Source organism: Scyliorhinus canicula, chromosome 25, assembly GCF_902713615.1.
Source record: "Scyliorhinus canicula chromosome 25, sScyCan1.1, whole genome shotgun sequence".
Taxonomy (NCBI): domain Eukaryota; kingdom Metazoa; phylum Chordata; class Chondrichthyes; order Carcharhiniformes; family Scyliorhinidae; genus Scyliorhinus; species Scyliorhinus canicula.
The window spans coordinates 7,974,821-8,000,215 of NC_052170.1; the positions used below are offsets into that span (position 1 = coordinate 7,974,821).

Below are 25,395 nucleotides of genomic sequence, written 5' to 3' on the forward strand. Positions count from 1 at the left end.
ACAGCTGCTGTGCACATCTGGCCACCGTGGCTGTACGGGACGGTCTTTACTTTCTGTAACGGAACCCCGACTCATTTCAAATGCCATTTTACATATACCCTGCACGGCCCCATCCCAGCTCCTTCAAGTTGGTGGCCCGTGACTCGCAAACAAAGTTCCATACGGCCACAAAGTGACCGTTTGCCAGGGGGCGAGGCGGTGAAACGTTGGAATGAAACGGTTAACAACCAAAATGTTTAAAACTGCCCCGAAGTAAACCACCAGTGGAGCAGGAATTGATGGGGGACGGGGGACGGGGGACGGGGGGGGGGGGGGGGGGGGGGGACGGGGGACGGGGGGGGGGGGGGGGGACGTGTGGGGGGGGGGGGGGGACGTCTAACTTCAGTGGGTTAACAAGCAGCCTACTCTCAACATTTATTTTTAATTGTGAGCACGCAGGGGATTTAAGCTTCTTTATATTTTTCTTGCGGCCGTTCACCCACAATAACCCAGGGGTCAGTGTCTGCGCGGGAACCTCCAGGTTGCTTGGCAGTCGTGCAGCTTGGAGGGGACGTTGGACAAGCGACAGGAGATTGGACGGTGAAGGGGGTGATGAAACGCAGCTGGTCGAGCAAATGTTTCAGAACCCTGGTGGCCGGGGAGATGACAGTGTGGGAAAGTCTTCCACATCAAGCTGCTATGAGACCCTTTCTGGACCTGGGCTGCTTGATGAGAACAAGCTGTTGGATTCGAGCATTTAACAAGGGGGCCAGCTCTAAGCCTGAGAAAACCCAAACTTCTCCACTTGATGCAGATTTATTACCAACAATGTTATCAGTTAATGTTCCCTTATTGGTCTGTATAATTTTACTCTTCTCATTCCTCCCCCTGGAGAAAAACCTCAGTTGAGGAGTTAACTCCTGCCTCCCACACACAAATCTCTCTCCAATTTCCTCCCCTGTTGTTTTGAAAGGGCCGACAGTTTCCACAGCAGAAAAACAAATCGTTCAGCTCCCACAGATCTGTCCGCCACAGGAACCTTCTCCCACCCCTCTTCACCTCACCCTGTCAACATATCCTTCTATGACTGCCTCCCTTGTGTTTCTCCACCTTCCCCTCAAAAGACAAAAGCGCATCCTTGGTAGCGAGCTTCACGTTCTCGTCACTCTCTGCACGAACATGTATCTCCTGAGTTCCCGATTTTATTCGTGACCATCTTCTGTTTCTGTCTCCTGGTTTTGCTCTGCCTCACAAGTGGAAGGAACGTCGCCACAATTACCCTGTGAAATCCGCCGTAATCTCAAGGGCCTTGTTTGTTTGGTGGGGGCATTCCGACGATGGCAGCTACTCTCAGTGGATTGGTCCGTTGGCCACTCTTCATACACAAGCTGAAACAGTGAAAGCCAACAAGATGTTTGACCCCAAAGGGCGTTGTGGTTATGCCCAATCTTGCCTCAATGGGGGAAGGGTAAGCAATGATTGAGAGTGGGATCTCCATATATCTGCATCTCCAATTTGTAATATTGTCATTGTTCTGCATTTCTATCCTGTCCAAACGAAATAACTAGAACACAACATATACCTGAGACCTTCCTGAGCTGTATATTTTAGTTGGTTATTTGGTTTATAGAAGTGCTTTACGATTTGCCAGCTCTGAGCGCAGACTATCTTTGAGTAATTGTTGGTTCCACGATTTTTAATTGCTTCAATCTCTAAGATGCATAAGGAGCTAATGCCCTCTTTCTTTCTCGCTTTGTACAGGTGTCGGCCGGGTTACCTTGGGGACTTGTGCCAATTTCCTGACCCCTGCGTAAGGTCACCATGCTTAAATGGAGGAATATGTTCCAGTTCAGTAGTAGATGGCACAGTGCAGTACACGTGCAGCTGTACGCGAGGGTTCCGAGGTAAGCTAGTTCCAGGTGGAGAAAATGATACATTGTGAAAGCATGGTGATGGCCTCACGGAGACAGTGAGGCATTATTGATAACAATGGGCTCGTTCACCAGACATTGAATCTATCACCAGCAGGCCCCATCACAGGAAGGAGAGGGAACAGGCGATGTGGTCATCAAACTACTCCCAATTCAGACCAGCGCAAATGATGGTCTCGGAGCACATCACATGGCAGTTGGTGTGATCGAGGAGAAAGCAGAGAGCAGAGGAAACTAAACAATGTAAACTCCTTCCAATGCCCCTCCTCTTCCCCAGCTTAATGGCCTATGAGAATCAGACAAGTTTCTGTGGCCTCATCACTCCTCATCTGCAACCTCCTCCAGTCCTACAACCTTCCAGATCTCTGAGTTCTTGTGCATGTTCCCACTTCCTTCGCTTGGGTGGCCGGTGCCAATATAAACACCTCCATGGTGAGAGTCAGCTTCATCACGCACAGTGTGACCTGATCACACCCTGAGGTAATGTCATCCCATTTGGAGACTCTGAGTCATTGGGAGAGACAGCAAGGGTGTGGGTGCAATAGAAAAACCCTAATGCAAATCTGTCTCGTGCATCTCCATCCCATTGAAACTATTACAGACAGGGAAGGAACAAACACAAGTCCGTGCGCGCTTCACTGAGGTAAATAGACCGCGGGATTCTCCGTCAGCGAGATCCTCCTCGCGCGTTTCCCAACAGCGTGGGGTGGCCCCCAATGGGAAACACCTTTGGTTGGCTCTGGGAACGGGGAATCCCGCTGCTGGCGGTTGCGCGTCGTGCTATAAAACGGGGCTGGCGGGATGGAAAATCCCACCCAAGATGTATGGGCAGACTGGCTGAAAACCAAATCATGGAGGCCACCCTATCATTCTTCCAACTCTTAATGCCATACCTTCAGTCATTTAGGCCCTCAGCCCAGAATTGTCTCTCTGTCTCTGTTGCTCTCGCTCTCTCTCGCTCTGTGTGTCTCTCTCTCTGTGCTTCTGTGTGTGTGTGTGTGTGTGTGTGTCTGTACCTGTGTGTGTTTCTCCCTGTCTGTGTCTAACCGTGTCTGTGTGTGTGTGTGTCTGTCCCTTTGTCTCTCTGTACAAGTATGTGTGTCTCTGCACACATGTTTCTGTGCATGTTTTCTTTCTGCGTGTCACTATGTGCGTGCATGCGTATGTCTGTGTGTGTGTGTGTCTGTCTGTCTGTCTACCTGTCACTCTGTCGGTCTCAGTCTGTCTCTGTCGCTCTCTGTGTCTCTCTCTCGCTGCTTGTCTACCTGGCTCTCGCTCTGTGTTTGTCTGCCTGTCTCTCTCTGCCTGTGTCAGTCTCTCTCTCTGTGTCTCTCTCTGTATCTCTCTGTCTGTCTCTCTCTCTGTCTCTCTGTCTGTCTCTCTCTGTCTGCCTCTCTGCAGTCTCTCTCTGTCTCTCTGTCTGTCTCTCTCTGTCTGCCTCTCTGCAGTCTCTCTCTGTCTCTCTGTCTGTCTCTCTCTGTCTGTCCCTCTCTCTCCAGTTGTCAATGTGTAGTTCATTTCACCCAGTAAGATTTTCTTTACCCGAGGTCTGAGTCGATTTTAGCTCTGTTACACATTAATTAGAGGTGTGAGCTCTTTGATCTGTGTGATAATCCTCTTAATCCCTCCTTTGTCTGCTTTTCATCTTGGATTCTTTTGAGTCACTCCACTCAGCAGCCATGCCAAACATGTTTTCTCCAATTTTCTCTCCCCCTCGGAGTTGCTGGTGCTGGAAACCCTGAGCTATTCCTGAGTACTAGTGCATATGTGGGAGTACACAGTGAACATGGGAAACTTCCACTACAGCGAGTAGAAAAGTGTGGTAACAGACCCCAGTCCTACACATGCACGAACGCTCTCTCTCTCTCTCTCTCTCTCTCTCTCTCTCTCTCTCTCTCTCTCTCTTTCTATCTCTGTCCTCTCTCTCTCTGTCCTCTTTCTCTCTCTCTCTCTCTGTCCCTCTCTCTCTTCGCTCTCTCCATATATTCTCTGTACTCTCTGTTCTCTCTCTCTATAGTCTATTTTCTCTATACTATCTGCCTATACTCTCTCTCTCTCACACACATATATATATATATACTCTCTATATATAATCTCTCTTCCTATACTCTATTATCTCTCTCCATAGACATAGGAGCAGAATTAAGCCATTCGGCCCATTTAATCATGGCTGATATTTTTCTCATCCCCAAATTTGGCCAGTTGGATAACGAACTGGCCAACCAATAGAAGTCAGAGTGGTGGTGGATGGCAAATATTCAGCCTGGAGCCCAGTTACCAGTGGCGTACCGCAGGGATCAGTGTTGGGTTCTCTGCTGTCTGTGATTTTCATTAATGACTTGGATGAGGGAGTTGAAGGGTGGGTCAGTAAATTTGCAGACGATACGAAGATTGGTGGAGTTGTGGATAGTGAGGAGGGCTGCTGTCGACTGCAAAGAGACATAGATAGGATGCAGAACTGGTCTAAGAAGTGGCAGATGGAGTTTAACCCTGACAAGTGTGAGGTTGTCCATTTTGGAAGGACAAATATGAATGTGGAATACAGGGTTAACGGTAGGGTTCTTGGCAATGTAGAGGAGCAGAGAGATCTTGGATCTATGTTCATAGATCTTTGAAAGTTGCCACTCAAGTGGATAGAGCTGTGAAGAAGGCCTATGGTGTGCTAGCGTTCATTAGCAGAGGGATTGAATTTAAGAGCCGTGAGGTGATGATACAGCTGTACAAAACCTTGGTAAGGCCACATTTGGAGTACTGTATGCAGTTCTGGTTGCCTCATTTTAGGAATGATGTGGAAGCTTTGGAAAAGGTGCAAAGGAGATTTACCAGGATGTTGCCTGGAATGGAGAGTTGGTCTTACGAGGAAAGGTTGAGGGTGCTAGGCCTTTTCTCATTAGAACGGAGAATGAGGGGTGACTTGATAGAGGTTTAAAAGGTGATCAGGGCAATAGATAGAGTAGACAGTCAGAGACTTTTCCCCTGGGTGGAACAAACCATTACAAGGGGACATAAATTTAAGGTGAATGGTGGAAGATATAGGGGGGTTGTCAGAGGTAGGTTCTTTATCCAGAGAGTAGTGGGGGAATGGAATGCACTGCCTGTGGAAGTAGTTGAGTCGGAAACATTAAGGACCTTCAAGAGGCTTGAAGTAGATTAATTTGTTCTTAATCTAGGACAAAAGCTCGGCACAACATCATGGGCTGAAGGGCCTGTTCTGTGCTGTATTTTTCTATGTTCTCCTGCCTTCTCCTCGTAACCCCTGATTCCCCTTATTAATCAAGAACCGATCTATCTCTGTCTTAAAAACACTCCGTAATTTGGCCTCCACAGCCTTCTGCGGCAAAGAGTTCCACAGATTCTCCACCCTCTGGCTGAAGAAATTCCTCCTCATCTCAGTTTTAAAAGATCATCCCTTAAGTCTGAGGCTGTGCCCTCGGGTTCTAGTTTTTCTCACTAGTGGAAACATCCTCTCCACATCCACTCTTATCGAGGTCTCTCAGTATTCCTAAAGTTTCAGTAAGGCGGCAGCACAGTGGCACAGTGGGTTAGCCCTGCAGCCCCACAGCGCCGAGGTCCCAGGTTCGATCCTGGCTTTGGGTCACTGTCCGTGTGGAGTTTGCACATTCTCCCCGTGCTTGCGTGGGTTTCGCCCCCACAACCCAAAGATGTGCAGAGTAGGTGGATTGGCCACGCTAAATTGCCCCTTAATTGGGAAAAATGAATTGGGTACACTAAATTTACAAAACAAAAGTTTCAGAACTCCAATGAGTACAGACCCAGAGTCCTTAACCGCTCCTCATATGACAAGCTCTTCATTCCAGAGATCATTCTCCTCTGGACCCTTTCCGAGGCCAGCACATCCTTCCTTAGGTATGGGGCCCAAAACCGCTCACAATACTCCAAATGGGGTCGGACCAGAGTCTTATACAGCCTCAGAAGTACATCCCTGCTCTTATATTCTAGCCTTCTTGACATGAATGCTAACATTGCGTCTGCCTTCCTAACTGTCAACTGAACCAGCACGTTAAACTTAAGAGAATCTTAAACTAGGACTCCCGAGTCTTGAAAATTGGACTCCAAAATCTTACCAATGACCTAAGTCAGGCTAATTGGCCTATAATTTCCCGTCTTTTGCCTCCGTCCTTTCTTAAATAGGGGTGCTACATTAGCCATTTTCCAGTCCTCTGAGACCTTCCCTGCCTTCAGTGATTCCTGAAAGATCATCACCGCAATCTCCTCAGCTATTTAGAACACTGGGGTATAGTCCACCCAGTCCAGGTGATTTATCCACCATCAAACCTTTCAGTTTCTCCAGAACCTTCACTTTAGTGATGGCCAATATACTCACCTCTGCCCGCTGATTCTCCGGAAGTTCTGGTTATCCCACTGATGCAAAGTAACTATTCAGTTCAGGAACATGAAAACACTGGTGGAGAAAATAAAGGAAAATCCAAAGGTATTTTACTGGTATATTAAGGACAGGAGGTTGACCAGGGTAAGAGGAGGGATTAGGGGCCAATATAGGTTTTAAATTAGTACTTTGCACCTGCGTTCACTAAAGAGAAGGATGATGCAGGTATAGAAATCAGGGAAGCGCATTGTGATTTACTTGAACAACTTAACATTAAGAGGGAGGATGTACGAACAGTTTTAACAGGCCTAAAAAGTGGATAAATCCCCAGGGCCAGATAAGATGCATCCCAGGTTGCTGTGGGAGGCAAGAGAGGAGATTGTAGCAAGTCTGACAAAAATGTTCAAATCTTCTCTGGCCACAGGACTGGAGGACAGATAATGTGGTGCCATTACTGATGAGGGTAGTGTAGTGTACTTTAATAAGGCTTTTGACAAGGTCCCACACAGGAGGCTAATTGCCGTGGGATCCAGGGCAATTTGGCAAACTGGATCCATAACTGGCTTAGTGGTAGGAGGCAGAGAGAGGGTCATGGTTGAAGGTTGTTTTTGTGACTGGAAGCCTGTGTCCAGTGGTGTTCTATAGGGATCGGTGCTGGGTTCCTTGTCGTTGTAATATACATTAATGATTTGGCGATGAAGGTAGGTGGTGTGGTAAGTAAGTTCGCAGACAACACAAAAATTGGTGGTGTGGTAAAAAGCGAGGAGCAAGGCCTTATATTACAGGACGATATAGGTGGGCTGGTTAGATGGCAGAAGAGTGGCAAATGGAATTTAACCATGAACAGCATGAGGTGATGCATTTTGGGAGGACTAACAAGGCAAGGGAATAGACAATGAATGATCAGACCCTGGGAAGTACAGAGGATCACAGGGACCTTGGTGTGCACATTCACAGATCTCTGAAATCAACAGGACTGGTAGATAAGGTGGTTACGAAGGCCAATGGGATTCTTGCCTTTATTAGCCAAGACATTGAATATAAGAGCAGGGAGGTTATGATGGAGTTTGCATAAAATGCTGGTTAGGCCCCAGCTGGAGTACTGTGTACAATTCTGGTCACCACACTATAGGAACAAAGTGATTGCATGACAGAGGGTGCGGAGGTGATTCACCAGGATGTTGCCTGGGCTGGATCCTTTCAGCTATCAAGAGAGACTGGATAGGCTGGGGTTGTTTTCCCTGGAGCAGAGGAGGCTGTTGGGGACCTGATTGAGGTGTATAAAATTATGATGGGCATAGATAGAGTGGATAGGAAGGTATTTTTCCCCTAAGTGGAGGGGGTCAATAACCAGGGGGCATAGAGTTACGGTAATGGGAAGGAGGTTTAGAGGGGATTTAAGGAAAGACCTTTACATCCAGAGGGTGGTGGGAATCTGGAACTCACTATCTGAAAGGGTGGCAGAGGCAGGAACCATCTCAACTTTTAAGGAATATTTAGATGAGCATTTGAAACACCACAGCACAGAAGGCCAAGTGCTGGAAAATGGGATGGGAATAGTTAAGTGCTCGATGGTCGGTTCAAACGTGATGGGCCGAAGGGCCTCTTTCCGTGCTGTTAAAAACTCGGACTCGAAAGTGGTTTTGGACAACCTGAGGTCACAAAAGGTGCTGTATAAATGCAGGTCTTCCTCAAATGATTTTGTGACAATACTTAGTATTATTTTCTTCAGGGTTTTGATGACCAATAGGTTTGAGTTTTCCCAGAGGAAGATCCTTCTTGCTTCACGTACCTCTTCCCCTGGCCAGTGATTGACTGGTGCAGCCAGCTCCCACTTCCGATACCCCTAAAGTTTTTCACATATCAGGTGTGATTGAATGGCCTCGTCGCGCCCGACCCGGTGATACAGCGCGGCCGTTAAGTCTCACGAGAGGCCTCTCGCGAGATTTGTAACTCTGTGAAAGCTTTGCGAAATCTAACAAGACCTCGCGAGACGTCGCAATGTGGATCTCACCCGTGCTGGACGAGATCCATATCAGCATATTTAAAACTTAAATATGTCTGCGTTGGAACTATCGGCCTTCTCAGTGAGGCCTGGACAGGGTGTCGTTTAGTATTGGTTCACACAAACATGGACCAGCCGTAATGGCACCTGGGGGGAGGGGGCGTTCCCAGGCCATTGGAGACCACTGGCTGGTTTGGGACAGGGCAGGTTAGCACCCTGGCACTCGGGTACATTGGTAGTGCCATTTGTTACAAAGTACTGTGTAGACACTGAAGCAGAGGGGTGCTGGCAGCATTTGACTGGTATCAATGAGCCTGAGCAAAACTGCAGTCAATGGGAATCAAGGGGAAAGCTCTCCGCTGGTTGGAGTCATACCCGGCACAAAGGAAAATGGTTGCGGTGGCTGGATATCAATCATCTCAGCTCCAGGGCATCACTGCAGGGGCCCCTCAGGGTAGTGTCCTAGGCCCAACCATCTTCAGCTGCTTCATCAGTGACCTCCCTTACATCATATGGTCAGAAGTGGGGATATTTGCTGATGTCGGCACAATCTTCAGCACCATTCACAATACCTCAGATTCTCGAGCAGTCTGTGTCAATATACAGCAAGATGTGGATAACATTCAGGCTGGGGCTAATAAGTGGCAAGTACGATTCATGCCACACAAGTGCCAGGCAATTACCATATCCAACAAGAGAGAATCCCACCATCTCCCCATGACATTACATGGCATCACCATCGCTGAATCCTCGACTATCACTATCCTGGGGGGTTACTGTTGATCAGACACTGAAGTGGACGAGCCATATAAATATTGTGGCTACAAGAGTAGGTCAGAGGCTGGGAATCCTGTGGCAAGAAATTACCTCCTGACTCCACAAAGCCTGTCCACAATCTCCAAGATGTAAGTCAGGAGTGTGATGGAATACTCTCCACTTGCCTGGGTGAGCGCAGCTCCAACAACACTCAAGAATTTCAACACCATCCAGGACAAATCAGCCCCGCTTGATTGACATCTCATCCACCACCTTCAACATCGACTCCCTCCACCACTGACGAATAGTAGCTGCCGTGTGCACCATCTACAAGATGCACTGCAGCAACTCACCAAGGTTCCTTAGACTAGGAGGCCAAGGGCAGATACATGTGGACACCAAAGCCTGCAAGTTCCCCTCCAAGTCACTCACCATCCTGACTTGGAAACATATTGGTCGTTCCTTCACTGTCAATGGGTTAAAATCCTGGAACTCCCTCCCTAACAGCAGTGTGGGTGTACCTACGTCACATGGACTGCAGCGGTTCAAGAAGGCGGCTCACCCTCTCCAGGACAACTAAGAATGAGCAATAAAAATGTTGGCCTAGCTGGCGGTGCCCATATCCTATCGGGTGGGCAGCCTAAATTATAGCAGGATGTCCCAGCCAATGGCAGAAATGTATTTAGTTTCAGTGTGGCTTGAGCTACTCTCCGATGATTGCAAAGTTGAGCAAAAATAACTTTCACTGGTAAAATTAAATTTAAGGCAGTAAATTTTGGGAGTCATGTAATTATTCAAGCACCTGCCTTCTGCAGATAGAGGAATTTATACTCAATGTATATAGTCACTAAACTTTACAATCCCAATCGTACAGTGGTTTTTATATTCGTTCTCAGGATGTGGGTATCGCTGGCTTGGCCAGCATTTATTGTCCATCCCTAATTGCCCTTGGGAAGGTGGTGGTGAGCTACCTTCTTGAATCATTGCAGTCCACGTAGTGTAGGTACATCCATAGTGCTCTTAGCTGAGGATACGCATGATATTGGCCCAGTGACAGTCAGGGCCGGCTCAAGGCACCGGCAACTCGGGCAGTCGCCCGGGGCGCCATGTGCTAGGGGGCGCCAGAGACTCGGGTCCCGCGCATGCGCAGTTGGGCCGGTGCCAACCAGCGCATGCGCGGTGGCCGCCCGCCCCCAGGGCGGCCCCCCGGCTCTGTCCGCCCCCCCGCTCAGTCCCCCCCCCGCCCCCCCTCGGGTCCGCCCCCCCCGCGTGTCCGCCCCCCTCTCGGGTCCGCCCCCCAGCCCCGGGTCCGCCCCCCTTCGGGTCCGCCCCCCCGCACCGGCCTCGGGTCCGCCCCCCGCGTCCGCCCCCCCCCGCGTGTCCGCCCCCCCTCTCGGGTCCGCCCCCCCGCCCCGCCCTCGGGTCCGCCCCCCTCGGGTCCGCCCCCCCCGCCCCCCCTCGGGTCCGCCCCTCCTCGGCCTCGCCCCCCCCCCGCCCCTCCTCGGCCTCGCCCCCCCGCCCCTCCTCGGCCTCGCCCCCCCCCGCCCCTCCTCGGCCTTGCCGCCCCTCCTCGGCCTCGGCCCCCCCGCCCCTCCTCGGCCTCGCCCCCCCCGCCCCTCCTCGGCCTCGCCCCCCCCCCGCCCCTCCTCGGCCTCGCCCCCCCCCCCGCCCCTCCTCGGCCTCGCCCCCCCCGCCCCTCCTCGGCCTGGCCCCCCCCGCCCCTCCTCAGCCTCGCCCCCCGCCCCTCCTCGGCCTCGCCCCCCCCGCCCCTCCTCGGCCTCGCCGGCGCTGGTGACAGTGAAGGAACGGCAATATATTTCCAAGTCAGGGTGGTGAGTAACTTGGAGGGGAACCTCCAGGTGGAGGTGTTCCTATGTATCTGTTGCCCTTGGCCTCCTAGATGGTAGAAGTTGTGGGTTTGGAAGGTGCTGTCCAAGGAGCCTTGGTGAATTGCTGCAGTGCATCTTGTAGATGGTGCACATGGCAGCTACTGTGTGTCGATGGTGGAGGGAGTGGATGTTGAAGATGGTGAATGGGGTGTCAATCAAGCGGGGCTGCTTTGTCCTGGATGGTGTTGAGCTTCTTGAGTGTTGTTGGAGCTGCGCTCATCCAGGCAACTGGAGGGTATTCCATCACACTCCTGACTTGTGCTTTGTAGATAGTGAACAGGGTTTGAGAAGTCATGAGGTGAGTTACTTTCCACAGAATTCCCAACTTCTGACCTGCTCTTGTAGCCAGAGTATTGATATGGTTGGTCCAATTCAGTTTCTGCTCAATCGAAACCCCCAGGAAGTTAATAGTTGAGGATGGTAATGCCATTGAATGTCATAGAATCGCTACAGTGCAGAAGGAGACCACTCAGCCCATCAAGTCTGCACCGACCCTCTGACAGAGCACCCTACCTAGGCCGACTCCCCTGCCCTATCCCCTACCCCCACCTAACTTTTGGACACACTATAGGGCAATTTAGGATGACCAATCCACCTCACCTGTACATCATTGAACTGTGGGAAGAAACCGGAGTACTCGGAGGAAACCCACGCAGACACAGGGAGAGCGTGCAAACTCCGCACAGTAACCCATGGTCGGAATAGAACCCAGCTCCCGGGTGCTGGGAGGCAGCAGTGCTAACCACTGCGCCACCTTGGGGTGATGGTTGGATTCTCTCTTGTTGGAGATGCTCATTGCCTGGCATTTGTGTGGCACAAATGTAACTTTCCACTGATTCCCATTGATGCATCTTTTCTAGGGGCCCTTGATGCCAAACTCAGTCAAATGCTGCCTTCCAGCCGAGGGCAATCACTCTCACCTCACCTTATAGTAAATGGTAAAGAAATGTTATCTACGAAATTAAACAATGTGTGCGCAAGAATGTACCAGATTCTAGTTACCCTTGCATCAGGGTTACTGTGGGGTTTTAGTGAAACAGTGGCTAAATACACTTGAATGGGCCCTATTGATCCATATAAAACAGCAAGGTCCCACATTCAGTTAGATTCTGTTATGTGCTGCACTGGATCCACTCTGCAATTAGTCACAGTATTCTGAAGGCTTTTAGCTGGGACAAATCAACCGGGGTTCCCATTCCTCAGTGCCATCTAGTGGACATCACTTGAAGTGCAACAATTGAAAGTTGGCGAGGGGTTGCACAGTCATTTTGTCTACTTTCAGCTGGAAGGAATGGCCACTTGGGTAAAGTACTGAGCGCTCCACCTTGCATCATCTATTCGGGGAGCATTGACTAAGCTTTTATCCTTGAAGGTAAAGGACGCACTGGGTTTGAAATGAAGGGAGTTTGCCACCCTGCAAGAGTCAGTTGTGAATTTCTTTCTTTCTTCCCTTAGGAGCTAACTGCTCGCAGATAGATGCCTGCGCCACAAGCCCGTGTGCCAACGGAGCTCGTTGCACAAACTGGAACTACCGCTACAACTGTACCTGCCCGCCAGGCTTCAGCGGGAAACACTGCCGCACGGATATTGACGAGTGCAAAGCTCCCAACCTCTGCAAGCAAGGGGGACTGTGCATCAACACCCCCGGCTCCTTCCGCTGCCAGTGCCCCGCCGGCTTCACTGGACGCCAGTGCGAGACCATCTACGTCCCCTGTGCCCCGTCCCAGTGCCAGAATGGGGGGACCTGCCGGCAAACTGGGGACCTGACCTACGAATGTGCCTGTTTACCAGGTAGGGATGTAATGTCAACTTGCTCGCGGTGGGATAGTTTCCGTGCCAATGTCGCAGACTCGTGAGTAAAAGCTTGGCTTGTTAATTACCCATAATAGTCAATGTAGGAGCAGCCCATTCAGGCCAGCTGGTCCATACCAGCTCCGCACAAACCATCTCCCATCCTCTTTCAGCTTCCCCCTCAAGGGCAATTAGGGATGGGCAATAAATGCTGACCCAGCCTGTGACTCCCATGTCCCATGAACAAATAAAAAATATGGTCAGCGTAAGAATTGTACAAAATATAACCAACAGTGTAATTATAAGTTGTTCTTCTAATCGTAACTGAAGTGTGATAGTCTCAGGAGAACACTACTTTTTTTTGGCTATCCTCTAGGGGAGCTCTTTGTGGAGGGTTTCAATGGTACCGGGTGTCCTCTGTAACTGCATTGAAGTAGTCACTCATCACCTGCTATCTGACGATTCAGGGAATCAGAGCTGAGCCCAATCCTTCAGGTGCTTTAATTGGGAGAGGGGGAAAGAGGGAGTCACTGAATTGTGATTAGATACCCCTCCAACCCCAGCTAAGAGCCCCAAATATCACAGACTGCAGATGGAACCTTTAACCCTGTTCTGTGGGTTGTAACGATTCACAAGAGAATCTCAGTGAGCCGCTCAGGGAGCTTTTAGGGCAGTTTCAGCCAATTTTACTCTGCGGTAACCCCCTCTGTACCAAATAGTTGACCGTGGAACTTTAGAAAGCTTGGAGAGGTAATAACAGAACGGATCCACCTAATGGGGGCCATCAATTCAACTTTGATCCTTCAAACTGATCAGAGGCACACCCAGTAATCAGCACCTAGTGTCTGTAACGTGCCTGACATATTTTAAAAACTGGACCCGTGGCCCATTGGCGCAGATTAGCTTTGTTACAACAGATGCAACGGGTATCTAAAACATGAACCGCCCGTGTTGATTGACGACATGGATTGAAGCAACCCCAATGAGACACGAGCTTAGCAACAAAGTCAGGGGAGTTTGGAACTTCTTGGGCCTTTTCTGTTCCTAAATATTCAGACTTTCTTGTGCGGGACAAGCTTTGAACTTGCAGGTGACGCTATACTGACCCCTAAGAGGAACCAATGGACGGGCATAAAAATGTCACATGTTCAAGGCTGGTTGCAACCAAGGCAATGGGGTCAGAAGTCCATGCCAGTAATGAGGTCAAACAGGAAATGTGTGAGACAGAGGCCAGCGTGTTCTTGGTTTTTGAATATTAAGGCCACAAGTTCTTCTTAAACTATTTTCTTCAAGAATTTTTTTTTGTTTTTGGAAAAGCAAATGACTACCTGGCGGTCGGCCACCATTTCCGGAATAACTGAGTGGGGATATTTATGTCCGATGTCAGATTCTTTTCATGCTCATGGGTCTTGGCAGGAAATGGTTTTCTATGGGACAGGAAGTAATTGGAAGTATTTCAAATCAAATAGACTAAATTAATAAGAGTCTGCCGAGCCTCTTACTCGGAGAACAATGGCAAAGGACAAGCGAGCACATACAGAAATTTCCACTGTACCGCGAGTCATATATGTAGCTTCAGACAACTCTCGAGTTCAGTATGCTTTAAATATGGTACAGACACAATATGGGGTCCCTGGGTGGGTGTGCCAGATGGTGATTGAGTGTTTGGATGATTTATACAGTGACCAAGTCGTAACTGGGAAAGAATTACAGGGTACGATCGTTCAGTCCCAGATTGATTAATAGAAAGATTGGCTGGTGAGGTGAGATTATGTACATTGGGGATGTTCCCACTGGGAAGGTTGGAAAGATGTGATTGCTGTTTTTAGGATTCTAAGAGGTACAGAGGGTAAATTGTTTGACCAGAGTGGGTCAAGAATATGGAACTTGGAGAGTGGGTCAAGCGAATTTGAGGGGAGGTTAGATAAATGGATGAGGGAGAAGGGAACATAATAATAATAATAGCTTATTGTCACAAGTAGGCTTCAATGAAGTTACTGTGAAAAGCCCCCAGTCGCCACATTCCTGCGCCTGTTTGGAGAGGTCGGTAAGGATATGTGGCTTGATTTAGATGTGAATTGGAGGAGATTCCAATGGCGCACAAGTGTGGGCATGGACTATCAAAGACAAATAACCTGAACTGTGCTACATAATATAACCGTTATAATATGAGTGAAGGCCTATACGATGTCTCTGTCCAGTCACCTGTCGTCTGTATTTGCTTCCTGTAGATTTTAGGATGTATAAATTCAATAAGTGAACATTTACATAATCTCACAGTTGCAATTCGGATTTGGGAAGCTTATTCCTTGTTTTATTTTTCTTCTCACCAGGTTTTAAGGGACAGAACTGTGAAATTAACATTGACGATTGCCCTGAACACAAGTGCCTGAACGGAGGTACCTGTGTCGATGGTGTAAACACCTACAACTGCCAGTGTACACCTGAGTGGACAGGTACTTCGCCATGAACAGCCGCTTTTACCTCACAACATTAACTTTAACTGCTGCAGGGGCTGAAGACGAGAACTCTGTTAAGACGAAAGTAACTCTAGTGTTGTGGAAAGGAGGAACCTTCATTTAAAAACATTCACCTCCTCTGGATGTTCTAAAGCTCTTCGTAGTCAATTAGATCACAGAATAATAGAATTTACAGTGCAGAGGGAGGCCATTCGACCCATCAAGTCTGCACCGGCCCTTGGAAAGAGCACCCTACTTAAACCCATGCCTCCACCCTATCCCCGTAACCCAGTAACCCCACTAACCTTTTGGACACTAAGGGGCAATTTATCACGGCCTATCCACCTAAGTTGCACATCTTTGGACTGTGGGAGGAAACCGGAGCACCCGGAGGAAACCCACGCAGACACGGGGTAAAGGTGCAAACTCCATACAGACAGTCACCCAAGGCTGGAATTGAACCCGGGACCCTGGAGCTGTGAGGCAGCAGTGCTAACCACTGTGCCACCATGTGGTCCCAGAACCAGTCCTTTACAGCAATAGCATAAAATACTGGGAATACTCACCAGGTCACTCAGCAGCTGTGGAGAGTAGAGAGGAGAGGTTTTGAGCATGGATCCTTCATCAAAAGTCGATTATGTTTGAGGTGTAGACACTGTAGCAATGTAGCAAATGGAGTAGCCAATGTGCACACAGTAAGATGCCACAAAGATTAATGAGATAAATGGCCAGATAGTCTTTTTTAGCTGTTGGCTGAGAGATACGTGTTGGCCAGGGCACTCGGGAGAATGGTACCTCCCAACAGAGTAGTGATGCCCCCATTGTGCGAATGCAAAAAATCTAGCAACCTACCTTTTTCTCCTGTATTCACCACTCGGGTGCAGAGATTTGGAAATGAAAGCATTCTCTCGGGAGTTTATATTATCTAGAAACTGTTCCCTCTGCAAAAAAGCCGACTTAGAATAAAACTGGACACTTACCAAGTGGGTAAAATAGGATAAAGTCACACACTGCAAGATCCACTTCACTCACATCTAAGGACTTGTGCCAAAATTGGGAGAGCTATCCCACAGACCAGTCAAGCATTCTCCTACCTCCAGAATCATTCCTTACAGCCAATGTCCCAGACCTCTCCATCGCTACCTAAGGAAGCTAAAGGAAGAAATAAATAACTTTATTAAACTAGCATTCTGAAGCAAACTTTGCTTCGTCAGGTAAATGATCATTATTCTACAGCTAGAAGAAAACATACCCCATCGCCTGTGAAATAATTCCACCATCCGCCGTCACGCAGTCTGACTTGGAATGAATCTTTCCTAATCTGTGTCCAACAGTATTCCTTAACACCCCCCCCCCCCCCCCCCCCCATCAGACCAATGGGCAATTCTATTCTCCAGACATTTTTACAAAGCGCAAAAAAAAAACAATTACTGTGCACACAGGAAATCAGAAATAAAAACATTTTAAAGTCGTTGACCATTCATTAATTCTTCTTCATCCAGTTCTGGTTGAAGGGTTATCATTAACTGTCTCTCTGTCTGCAGGTGTTGCCTGGCCGACTGAGCGTTTTGCAGTATTTTAACCTTGTGACCGGGTCTAATTGAGATTGCCAATTTGCAGGCAGTGTTCATCCCCACGAGGAATGAAGTAAATCAGGAAGACTGAAGGGATGAGCTGGTAGAGGTCATTAAGATTATGAAAGGTTTCAATAGGATTGACGTAGGAGAGATGTTTTCATTTGCAAGGAGACCAAAACGAGTGGGCTATTGGTATAAGACGGTCACAAATAAATCCAATAGTAAATTAAAGGGGAAATCTCCAGCCAGAGAGTGGTAAGAATGTGGAACTCGCTGCCTCAGCAGTAATTGAGGGGAATACCAGGGATGCATTTGGGAGGAAGCTAGATAAACACATGAGAGAGAAAATAATAGAATTATATGATAGCCAGATGAAATGGGCTAGGGGGAGGCTTATGTGGAACTTAAACATTGGGATGGACCATTGGGTGAAATGAATTATTTAAGAACATTTAAAAAAAAAAAAATTTTAGAGGACCCAATAATTTTTTTTTTCCAATTAAGGGGCAATTTAGCATGGCCAATCCACCTATCCTGCACATCTTTTGGGTTGTGGGGGTGAAACCCACGCAGACACGGGGAGAATGTGAAAACTCCACACGGACAGTGACCCAGGGCCGGGAGTCGAAACCGGGACCTTAGCGCCGTAGACAGCAATGCTAACCACTGCGCCACGTGCCTCCTTATTATTTAAGAACATAAGAACTAGGAAAAGGAGTAGGCAAGTCAACACCCCCCCCCCCCCCCCCCCGAGCCTGCTCCGCCAATCGATACGATTATGGCTGATCCGATCTCAGCCTCAACTCTGCTTTCCTGCCCGTTCACCATTTTCTCCATATTTCTTTTTTTATGAAAATATTTTTATTAAACATTTTTTATATCAACAAAACAAATAAACACCCCAAAAGTTAAAACATTCCCCAACACTCTTCCCCCTTCCACCCTACCCGTCCCCTCCCCCAACGCCTGAGGGTGACCAGTTCCTTGAAACACATGACAAATGGCAGCCATCTTATCTAAAACCTCCCAATCGAGCTTTTCTCCACATTTCTGTGCCCTAAATGTTATGCTATTCCACCCAATGACTTAGATGTTGACTCAAGGGTTCTCAGCTATCACTGGACTGGATTGGGACAGATCCCGGAAGCAAAGATGATTATGTCATGCTTTCTGCAACTCCCAACTTTTTCTTTTACTTGGAAGAACCTGACTGGTTGACTGAGAAAATGCAGGAATGCCCGTTGCCTCTGCGACCTCTAACCCTTAGTGAATCATGTCCTTTCCAGGTCAGTTCTGCACAGAGGATGTAGACGAGTGTCACCTGCAACCTAACGCTTGCCATAATGGAGGAACCTGCTTCAACACTCCGGGCGGTCACACCTGCGTGTGTGTGAACGGCTGGACCGGTGACGACTGCAGCGAGAACATTGACGACTGTGCAATTGCCGTGTGCTTCAATGGAGCCACATGCCATGACCGGGTGGCATCGTTCTTCTGCGAATGCCGCATCGGAAAGACAGGTAATCATCGAGACTTACATTTGGCCATGAGAATTCCAAATGCATACCTGCTACTTTTAGCCATTCCTGGGATACGGGCATCGCTAGTCAGGCTGGCACCCCAAGTGGCCTCTTGAATAGATTGGCGCCAGCTGCCATCCTGAACCTCTGGAATTGAGTCGTAGGGGCCTCCATGGTGTTGGTCAGGATTTTGACACAGCAGCGATGAAGGAATGATGGTATGTATCCCAAGTCGGGATGATGTGCACCTCGGAGGGGACTTGGGGAGGCAATAGGATTGCCATGCATCTGCCGGTTGACCATCGAGGTGCTAAAGATGCCCCTGTGGTTAGATAGCCTATTTTTCCTCAGTGCCTCACACCTTAAGATTGGACCCATCACCCAGTTTGAGTCCTATACATATGGGAGAGGAGGGAAAAACAGAGATCATAGAATTTACAGTGTGAAAGGAGGCCATTCGGCCCATCGAGTCTGCACCAGCCCTTGGAAAGAGCACCCCACCCAAGCCCGCACCTCCACCCTATCCCAGTAACCCCACTTAACCTTTTTGGACACTAAGGGTAATTTAGCTTGGCCAATCCACCAAACCCGCACATCTTTGGACTGTGGGAGGAAGCCGGAGCACCCGGAGGAGACCCACACAGAAACGGGGAGAATGTGCAGATTCCGCACAGACAGTGACCCAAGCCAGGAATCGAACCTGGGACCCTGGAGCTGTGAAGCAGCTGTGCTAATCACTATGCTACCATGCTGCCCATTGTTAGATCTGTAACTCAAGCTGTTCATAGAATTTACAGTGTAGAAGGAGGCCATTCGGCCCTGTTGTTGAATGTCTGCAGTAATATTCGGCAGTAACTTCTTTGGTTTTAGCATTGCTTTTGATGCCTCTCACCTGACTGTCCTGATTGTATGTAGCAGCTGGTAACTGCTCACAATGCCACTGGGTCCTGTCTGGCATTCTTGACCGTCCGGTTATTGACTTGCAGGCCTGCTCTGTCACCTTGATGATGCCTGTGTCAGCAATCCGTGTCATGAGGGGGCTATCTGTGATACCAACCCAGTAACCGGGCAAGCCATCTGCACATGCCCCTCAGGATTCACAGGACCAGCCTGCAATCAAGACGTTGATGAATGCTCAATAGGTATGTGTTGTTTATCGATAATGTTTAATTATATGCAGGGGTGGGGGGAGGGAGGTGGGGGGCATTAATTGGGGTTTCATTTGAGATATAAAGAGGCACTCACTGAGGTTGGGTTAGGAGATGCATGCCTGTAATGTTTCACTCTGTAAATAAATGTTAGGCTGAGGAAATGTTGGCTCCAGTCTTATCCTTCACCAACTGGCTTTATTTAACATAGCATGTGATGTAGGATGGGTCAGCTGATGCTCCCACTTAATTTTAGCCCAATATTACGGCAGGTTAAAATTGAAGGGAACTCTTGTCAAATACCCTCCCATTTCGTTCCACAAAATATTAACCTCATTACTCATCTTCTGCAATTCACTTGCACAAACTTCAGGTCGCGATGGCCCACACAACATCCCATCCCCCCCTCGCTGACCTACACTCACATCCCCAACAGGTCAACCATTAAAATCCTCCACAGGAGCTGGTGTGGGTCTTGAACCGGTGACGTTTCAGCCCAGAGGTGGGAGTAACACCAGCTGAGCCACTCCCAATTCCTCCTCCTCGTGCTCTACTCTGCGGCACCATTAGCTGCCACTTTGGACTGTGCTGGTGCTAAAAGGGTTAAATCGAATGTTTGTGCAGGCTAGGCTTGTACTTGCTTGAGTATCACAGGTTAAGGTAATTAATTCAAGTGTGTAACAGGATTGAAATTTATAGTTTCTCTCCACTCAGTGTCCACTGGTTGGGGACTTCAGAACAAGGTTGCATAAACTTAACTTAGAGCTAGGCCACACAGGGAGCATTCCGTCACACAAATGGTCGTGGAAATCTCTAGCTCTCCCCAAAATTGAAGGCTGAAGGTCAATTGAAAAGCTCATTACTGATAGATATCTGTTACTCAAATGTATTCATAGTTAATAACCGAGGTAGGTAAATGGAGCCATAATCTGATTGGGTGGCGGCACAAGCTTGGGGGACTGAATGGCCTAGCCATGGATTCTCTGATCCTGTTTATATATATACATATATATATGCCCTATGAAACCCTTTAAGCCCATCCAGACCAAGATTTGAGCAGAAAAGTTAAGGCCACACTGTTAGTGTAGTACTGAGGGAGTGCTGCACTGTCAGAGGGTCAGTACTGAGGGAGTGCCGCACTGTCAGAGGGTCAGTACTGAGGGAGTGCTGCACTGTCAGGGGGTCAGTGCTGAGGGAGTGCCGCACTGTCAGAGGGTCAGTACTGAGAGAGTGCTGCACTGTCAGAGGGTCAGTACTGAGGGAATGCTGCACTGTCAGAGGGTCAGTACTGAGGGAGTGCCGCACTGTCAGAGGGTCAGTACTGAGGGAGTGCCGCACTGTCAGAGGGTCAGTACTGAGGGAGTGCTGCACTGTCAGGGGGTCAGTACTGAGGGAGCGCCGCACTGTCCGAGGGTCAGTACTGAGGGAGTGCTGCACTGTCAGAGGGTCAGTACTGAGGGAATGCTGCACTGTCAGAGGGTCAGTACTGAGGGAGTGCCGCACTGTCAGAGGGTCAGTACTGAGGGAGTGCTGCACTGTCAGGGGGTCAGTACTGAGGGAGCGCCACACTGTCCGAGGGTCAGTACTGAGGGAGTGCTGCACTGTCAGAGGGTCAGTACTGAGGGAGTGCTGCACTGTCAGAGGGTCAGTACAGAGGGAGTGCTGCACTGTCAGAGGGTTAGTACTGAGGGAGTGCTGCACTGTCAGAGGTCAGTACTGAGGGAGTGCTGCACTGTCAGAGGGTCAGTACTGAGGGAGTGCTGCACTGTCAGAGGGTCAGTACTGAGGGGGTGCCACACTGTCAGAGGGTCAGTACTGAGGGGGTGCCACACTGTCAGAGGGTCTGTACTGAGGGAGTGCCGCACTGTCAGAGGGTCAGTACTGAGGGAGTGCTGCACTGTCAGAGGGTCAGTACTGAGGGAGTGCTGCACTGCCAGAGGGTCAGTACTGAGGGAGTGCTGCACTGTCAGGGGGTCAGTACTGAGGGAGTGCTGCACTGTCAGAGGGTCAGTACCGAGGGAGTGCCGCACTGTCAGGGGGTCAGTACTGAGGGAGTGCTGCACTGTCAGAGGGTCAGTACCGAGGGAGTGCCACACTGTCAGAGGGTCAGTACTGAGGGAGTGCTGCACAGTCAGAGGATCAGTACTGAGGGAGTGCTGCACTGTCAGAGGGTCAGTACTGAGGGAGTGCCGCTCAGTCAGAGGGTCAGTACTGAGGGAGTGCCGCACTGTCAGAGGGTCAGTACTGAGGGAGTGCTGCACTGTCAGAGGGTCAGTACTGAGGGAGTGCCGCACTGTCAGAGGGTCAGTACTGAGGGAGTGCTGCACTGTCAGAGGGTCAGTACTGAGGGAGCGCTGCACTGTCAGAGGGTCAGTACTGAGGGAGTGCCGCACTGTCAGAGGGTCAGTACTGAGGGAGTGCCGCACTGTCAGAGGGTCAGTACTGAGGGAGTGCCGCACTGTCAGAGTGTCAGTACTGAGGGAGTGCTGCACTGTCAGAGGGTCAGTGCTGAGGGAGTGCTGCACTGTCAGAGGGTCAGTACTGAGGGAGTGCCGCACTGTCAGAGTGTCAGTACTGAGGGAGTGCCGCACTGTCAGAGGGTCAGTACTGAGGGAGTGCCGCACTGTCAGAGGGTCAGTACCGAGGGAGTGCCGCACTGTCAGAGGGTCAGTACTGAGGGAGTGCCGCACTGTCAGAGTGTCAGTACTGAGGGAGTGCTGCACTGTCAGAGGGTCAGTGCTGAGGGAGTGCTGCACTGTCAGAGGGTCAGTACTGAGGGAGTGCTGCACTGTCAGAGGGTCAGTACTGAGGGAGTGCCGCACTGTCAGAGGGTCAGTACTGAGGGAGTGCCGCACTGTCAGAGTGTCAGTACTGAGGGAGTGCTGCACTGTCAGAGGGTCAGTGCTGAGGGAGTGCTGCACTGTCAGAGGGTCAGTACTGAGGGAGTGCCGCACTGTCAGAGTGTCAGTACTGAGGGAGTGCCGCACTGTCAGAGTGTCAGTACTGAGGGAGTGCCGCACTGTCAGAGGGTCAGTACTGAGGGAGTGCTGCACTGTCAGAGGGTCAGTACTGAGGGAGTGCCGCACTGTCAGAGGGTCAGTACTGAGGGAGTGCTGCACTGTCAGAGGGTCAGTACTGAGGGAGTGCTGCACTGCCAAAGGGTCAGTACTGAGGGAGTGCCGCACTGTCAGAGGGTCAGTACTGAGGGAGTGCTGCACTGTCAGAGGGTCAGTACTGAGGGAGTGCCGCACTGTCAGAGGGTCAGTACTGAGGGAGTGCCGCACTGTCAGAGTGTCAGTACTGAGGGAGCACCGCACTGTCAGAGGGTCAGTACTGAGGGAGTGCTGCACTGTCAGAGGGTCAGTACTGAGGGAGTGCTGCACTGTCAGAGGGTCAGTACTGAGGGAGTGCTGCACTGTCAGAGGGTCAGTACTGAGGGAGTGCCGCACTGTCAGAGGGTCAGTACTGAGGGAGTGCTGCACTGTCAGAGGGGCAGTACTGAGGGAGTGCTGCACTGTCAGAGGGTCAGTACTGAGGGAGTGCTGCACTGTCAGAGGGGCAGTACTGAGGGAGTGCTGCACTGTCAGAGGGGCAGTACTGAGGGAGTGCTGCACTGTCAGAGGGTCAGTACTGAGGGTGTGCCACACTGTCAGAGGGTCAGTACTGAGGGAGTGCTGCACTGTCAGAGAGTCAGTACTGAGGGAGTGCTGCACTGTCAGAGAGTCAGTACTGAGGGAGTGCTGCACTGTCAGAGGGTCAGTACTGAGGGAGTGCCGCACTGTCAGAGGGTCAGTACTGAGGGAGTGCCGCACTGTCAGACCAAAAACTGCAGTGATGAGGTGAGAACAAGACACTGGATATGTGAATTTCAGTACATCTTTCAGAGGAGATGTTTAAACCTAGGCACCGTCTGCCCTCTTGGGTAGACACAAAAGATCTGATGTCACTACTTTGAAGATGAACAAGGGACTTATGCCAGGTCTCCCGATCAATATTTATCACTCAGTCAATATTGAAGAAACAGAGGGTCTGACTACTGAGACACATAGAAACATAGAAAGTAGGACGAGGAGGCGGCCCTTCAAGCCCACCTCGCCCCGCCATTCATTATGATCATGGCTGATCATCCAACTCAATAGCCTGATTCCACCTTCCCCCCATATCCTTTGATCCCCTTCACTCCGAGTGCTATATCTAACTGCTTCTTCAACTACCTTCTGTGGTAACTAATTCCACAGGCCGACCACTCTTTGGGTGAAGAAATTTCTCCTCATCACAGTTCTAAATTGTCCACCCCGTATCCTCAGACTGTGACCAGTGGCTCTGCACACCCCCACCATCGGGAACATCCTTCTTGCAGTCCCGTTAGAATTTTATAGGTTTCTATGAGGACCCCCCCTCATTCTTCTGAACTCCAGCAAATATATTCTTCACCGAGTCAATCTCTCCTCGTACGTCAGTCCTGCCATCCCAGGAATCAGTCTGGTAAACCTTCGCTGCGCTCCCTTGAGAGCAAGAACATCCTTCCTCAGAGAGGGAGACCAAAACTGCGCACAATGCTCTAGGTGTGGCCCCACTAAGGCCCTGTATAATTGCAGCAACACATCCCTGCTTCTGTACTCGAATCCTCTCGCAATGAAGACCAACATACCATTAGCCTTCTTTACCACCTGCTGCACCTGCGTGCTTACCTTCAGCGACTGGTGTATGAACTTGGTCTCCTTGCACATTCCCCTCTCGTAACCACTCTTTCCCTTCCGCCTTCGCCATGGTCTTCACCATGGCGGTGGCGGAAGTGACCCCCTACCCGGCTCATGCGCGGACTTCCACCGGCCGGCGAAGTCCCTTCGGCTCCGGCTGGCGTGGCGCCAAAGGCCTTCCACGCCAGCCGGCGGAGCGCCAACAACTCCGGCGCGGGCCTAGCCCCTCACTGTTAGGGCTTGGCCCCGTCTCCGCACCTTTGGGGCGGCCTGACGCCAGAGTGGTTCACGCCACTCCAACACGCCGGGACCCCCCGCCCCGCCGGGTAGGAGAGAATCCCGGCCCAGATCTCTACATTCTTCTCACAGCTCAAACTCCCAGAGGGTGGTGGGTAGCCGGAACGCTGGGATCACGGTGTGTGCAAATTGGCCACAGCACGTCCTACATTACAACATTGATTATCTCATAGAATCATAGGACCTTTCACTATAAAAGGAAACCATTTGGCCCATCATGTCTGAGCTCGTTGACAAGTAGGTATTCCACCTAATCCCACTTTTTGGTTTTAGATCTGTTAACCTTGTAGGTTATGGTGCTTCACGTATATATCTAATTAGTTGTAAAATGTTATGAAAGGGCAGCACGATGTGCAGGGTAGATGGATTGGCCACGCTAAATTGCCCCTTAATTGGAAAAAAAAATGAATTGGGCACTCTAAAATTATATTGAAAAAAATAAAATAAATTGCTCTGAAGGCACCAGGAATCCCAGGAATCAGTCTGGTAAACCTTCGCTGCACTCCCTCAATAGCAAGAACATCCTTCCTCTGGGTGAAAATGTTTCCCTTCATTTCTACTCTGAACCTCCTGTCTCTTCTCTTAACTCTATACCACCTGGTTATGGAGACCTCAACCAAGAGGGAAAGGATTTTCCTATTCACTCTGTCCAGACCCCTCACCGTTTTACACACTTAATTAAATCCCCATTGCAAAGAAAACAACCATGGACTATCCGGCCTTTCCTCATAACTCAAATTCTATTCAAAGGTCCAGTTGTCGTGAAAAGTGATTTGTAAATAAAAGCCTTTCTCTCCTTTATTTCCCTCTTGCTATCTCTCACCAACTACCACTTTGACCATGTCCCCTCCCCTAATTTAGAGACCTGTCTTTTTTTTTATAAATTTAGAGTACCCAATTAATTTTTTCCAATTAAGGGGCAATTTAGCGTGGCCAATCCACCTAGCCTGCACATCTTTGGGTTGTGGGGGTAAACCCACGCAAACACGGGGAGA

The 25,395-nt window shown here is 49.7% G+C and overlaps 1 protein-coding gene across 2 annotated transcripts in view; it reads left to right on the forward strand.

Moving 5' to 3' along the window:
• Positions 1-25,395, forward strand: part of notch3 (notch receptor 3) — a 188,262-nt gene that overhangs the window by 79,674 nt on the left and 83,193 nt on the right. For both annotated transcript variants that reach the window (XM_038785014.1, XM_038785015.1), the window contains 5 exons: positions 1,741-1,883; positions 12,364-12,699; positions 15,033-15,155; positions 18,022-18,255; positions 19,242-19,397. In XM_038785014.1, the coding sequence (XP_038640942.1) occupies positions 1,741-1,883; positions 12,364-12,699; positions 15,033-15,155; positions 18,022-18,255; positions 19,242-19,397 (992 nt within the window). The remainder of the gene's footprint in view (positions 1-1,740; positions 1,884-12,363; positions 12,700-15,032; positions 15,156-18,021; positions 18,256-19,241; positions 19,398-25,395) is intronic.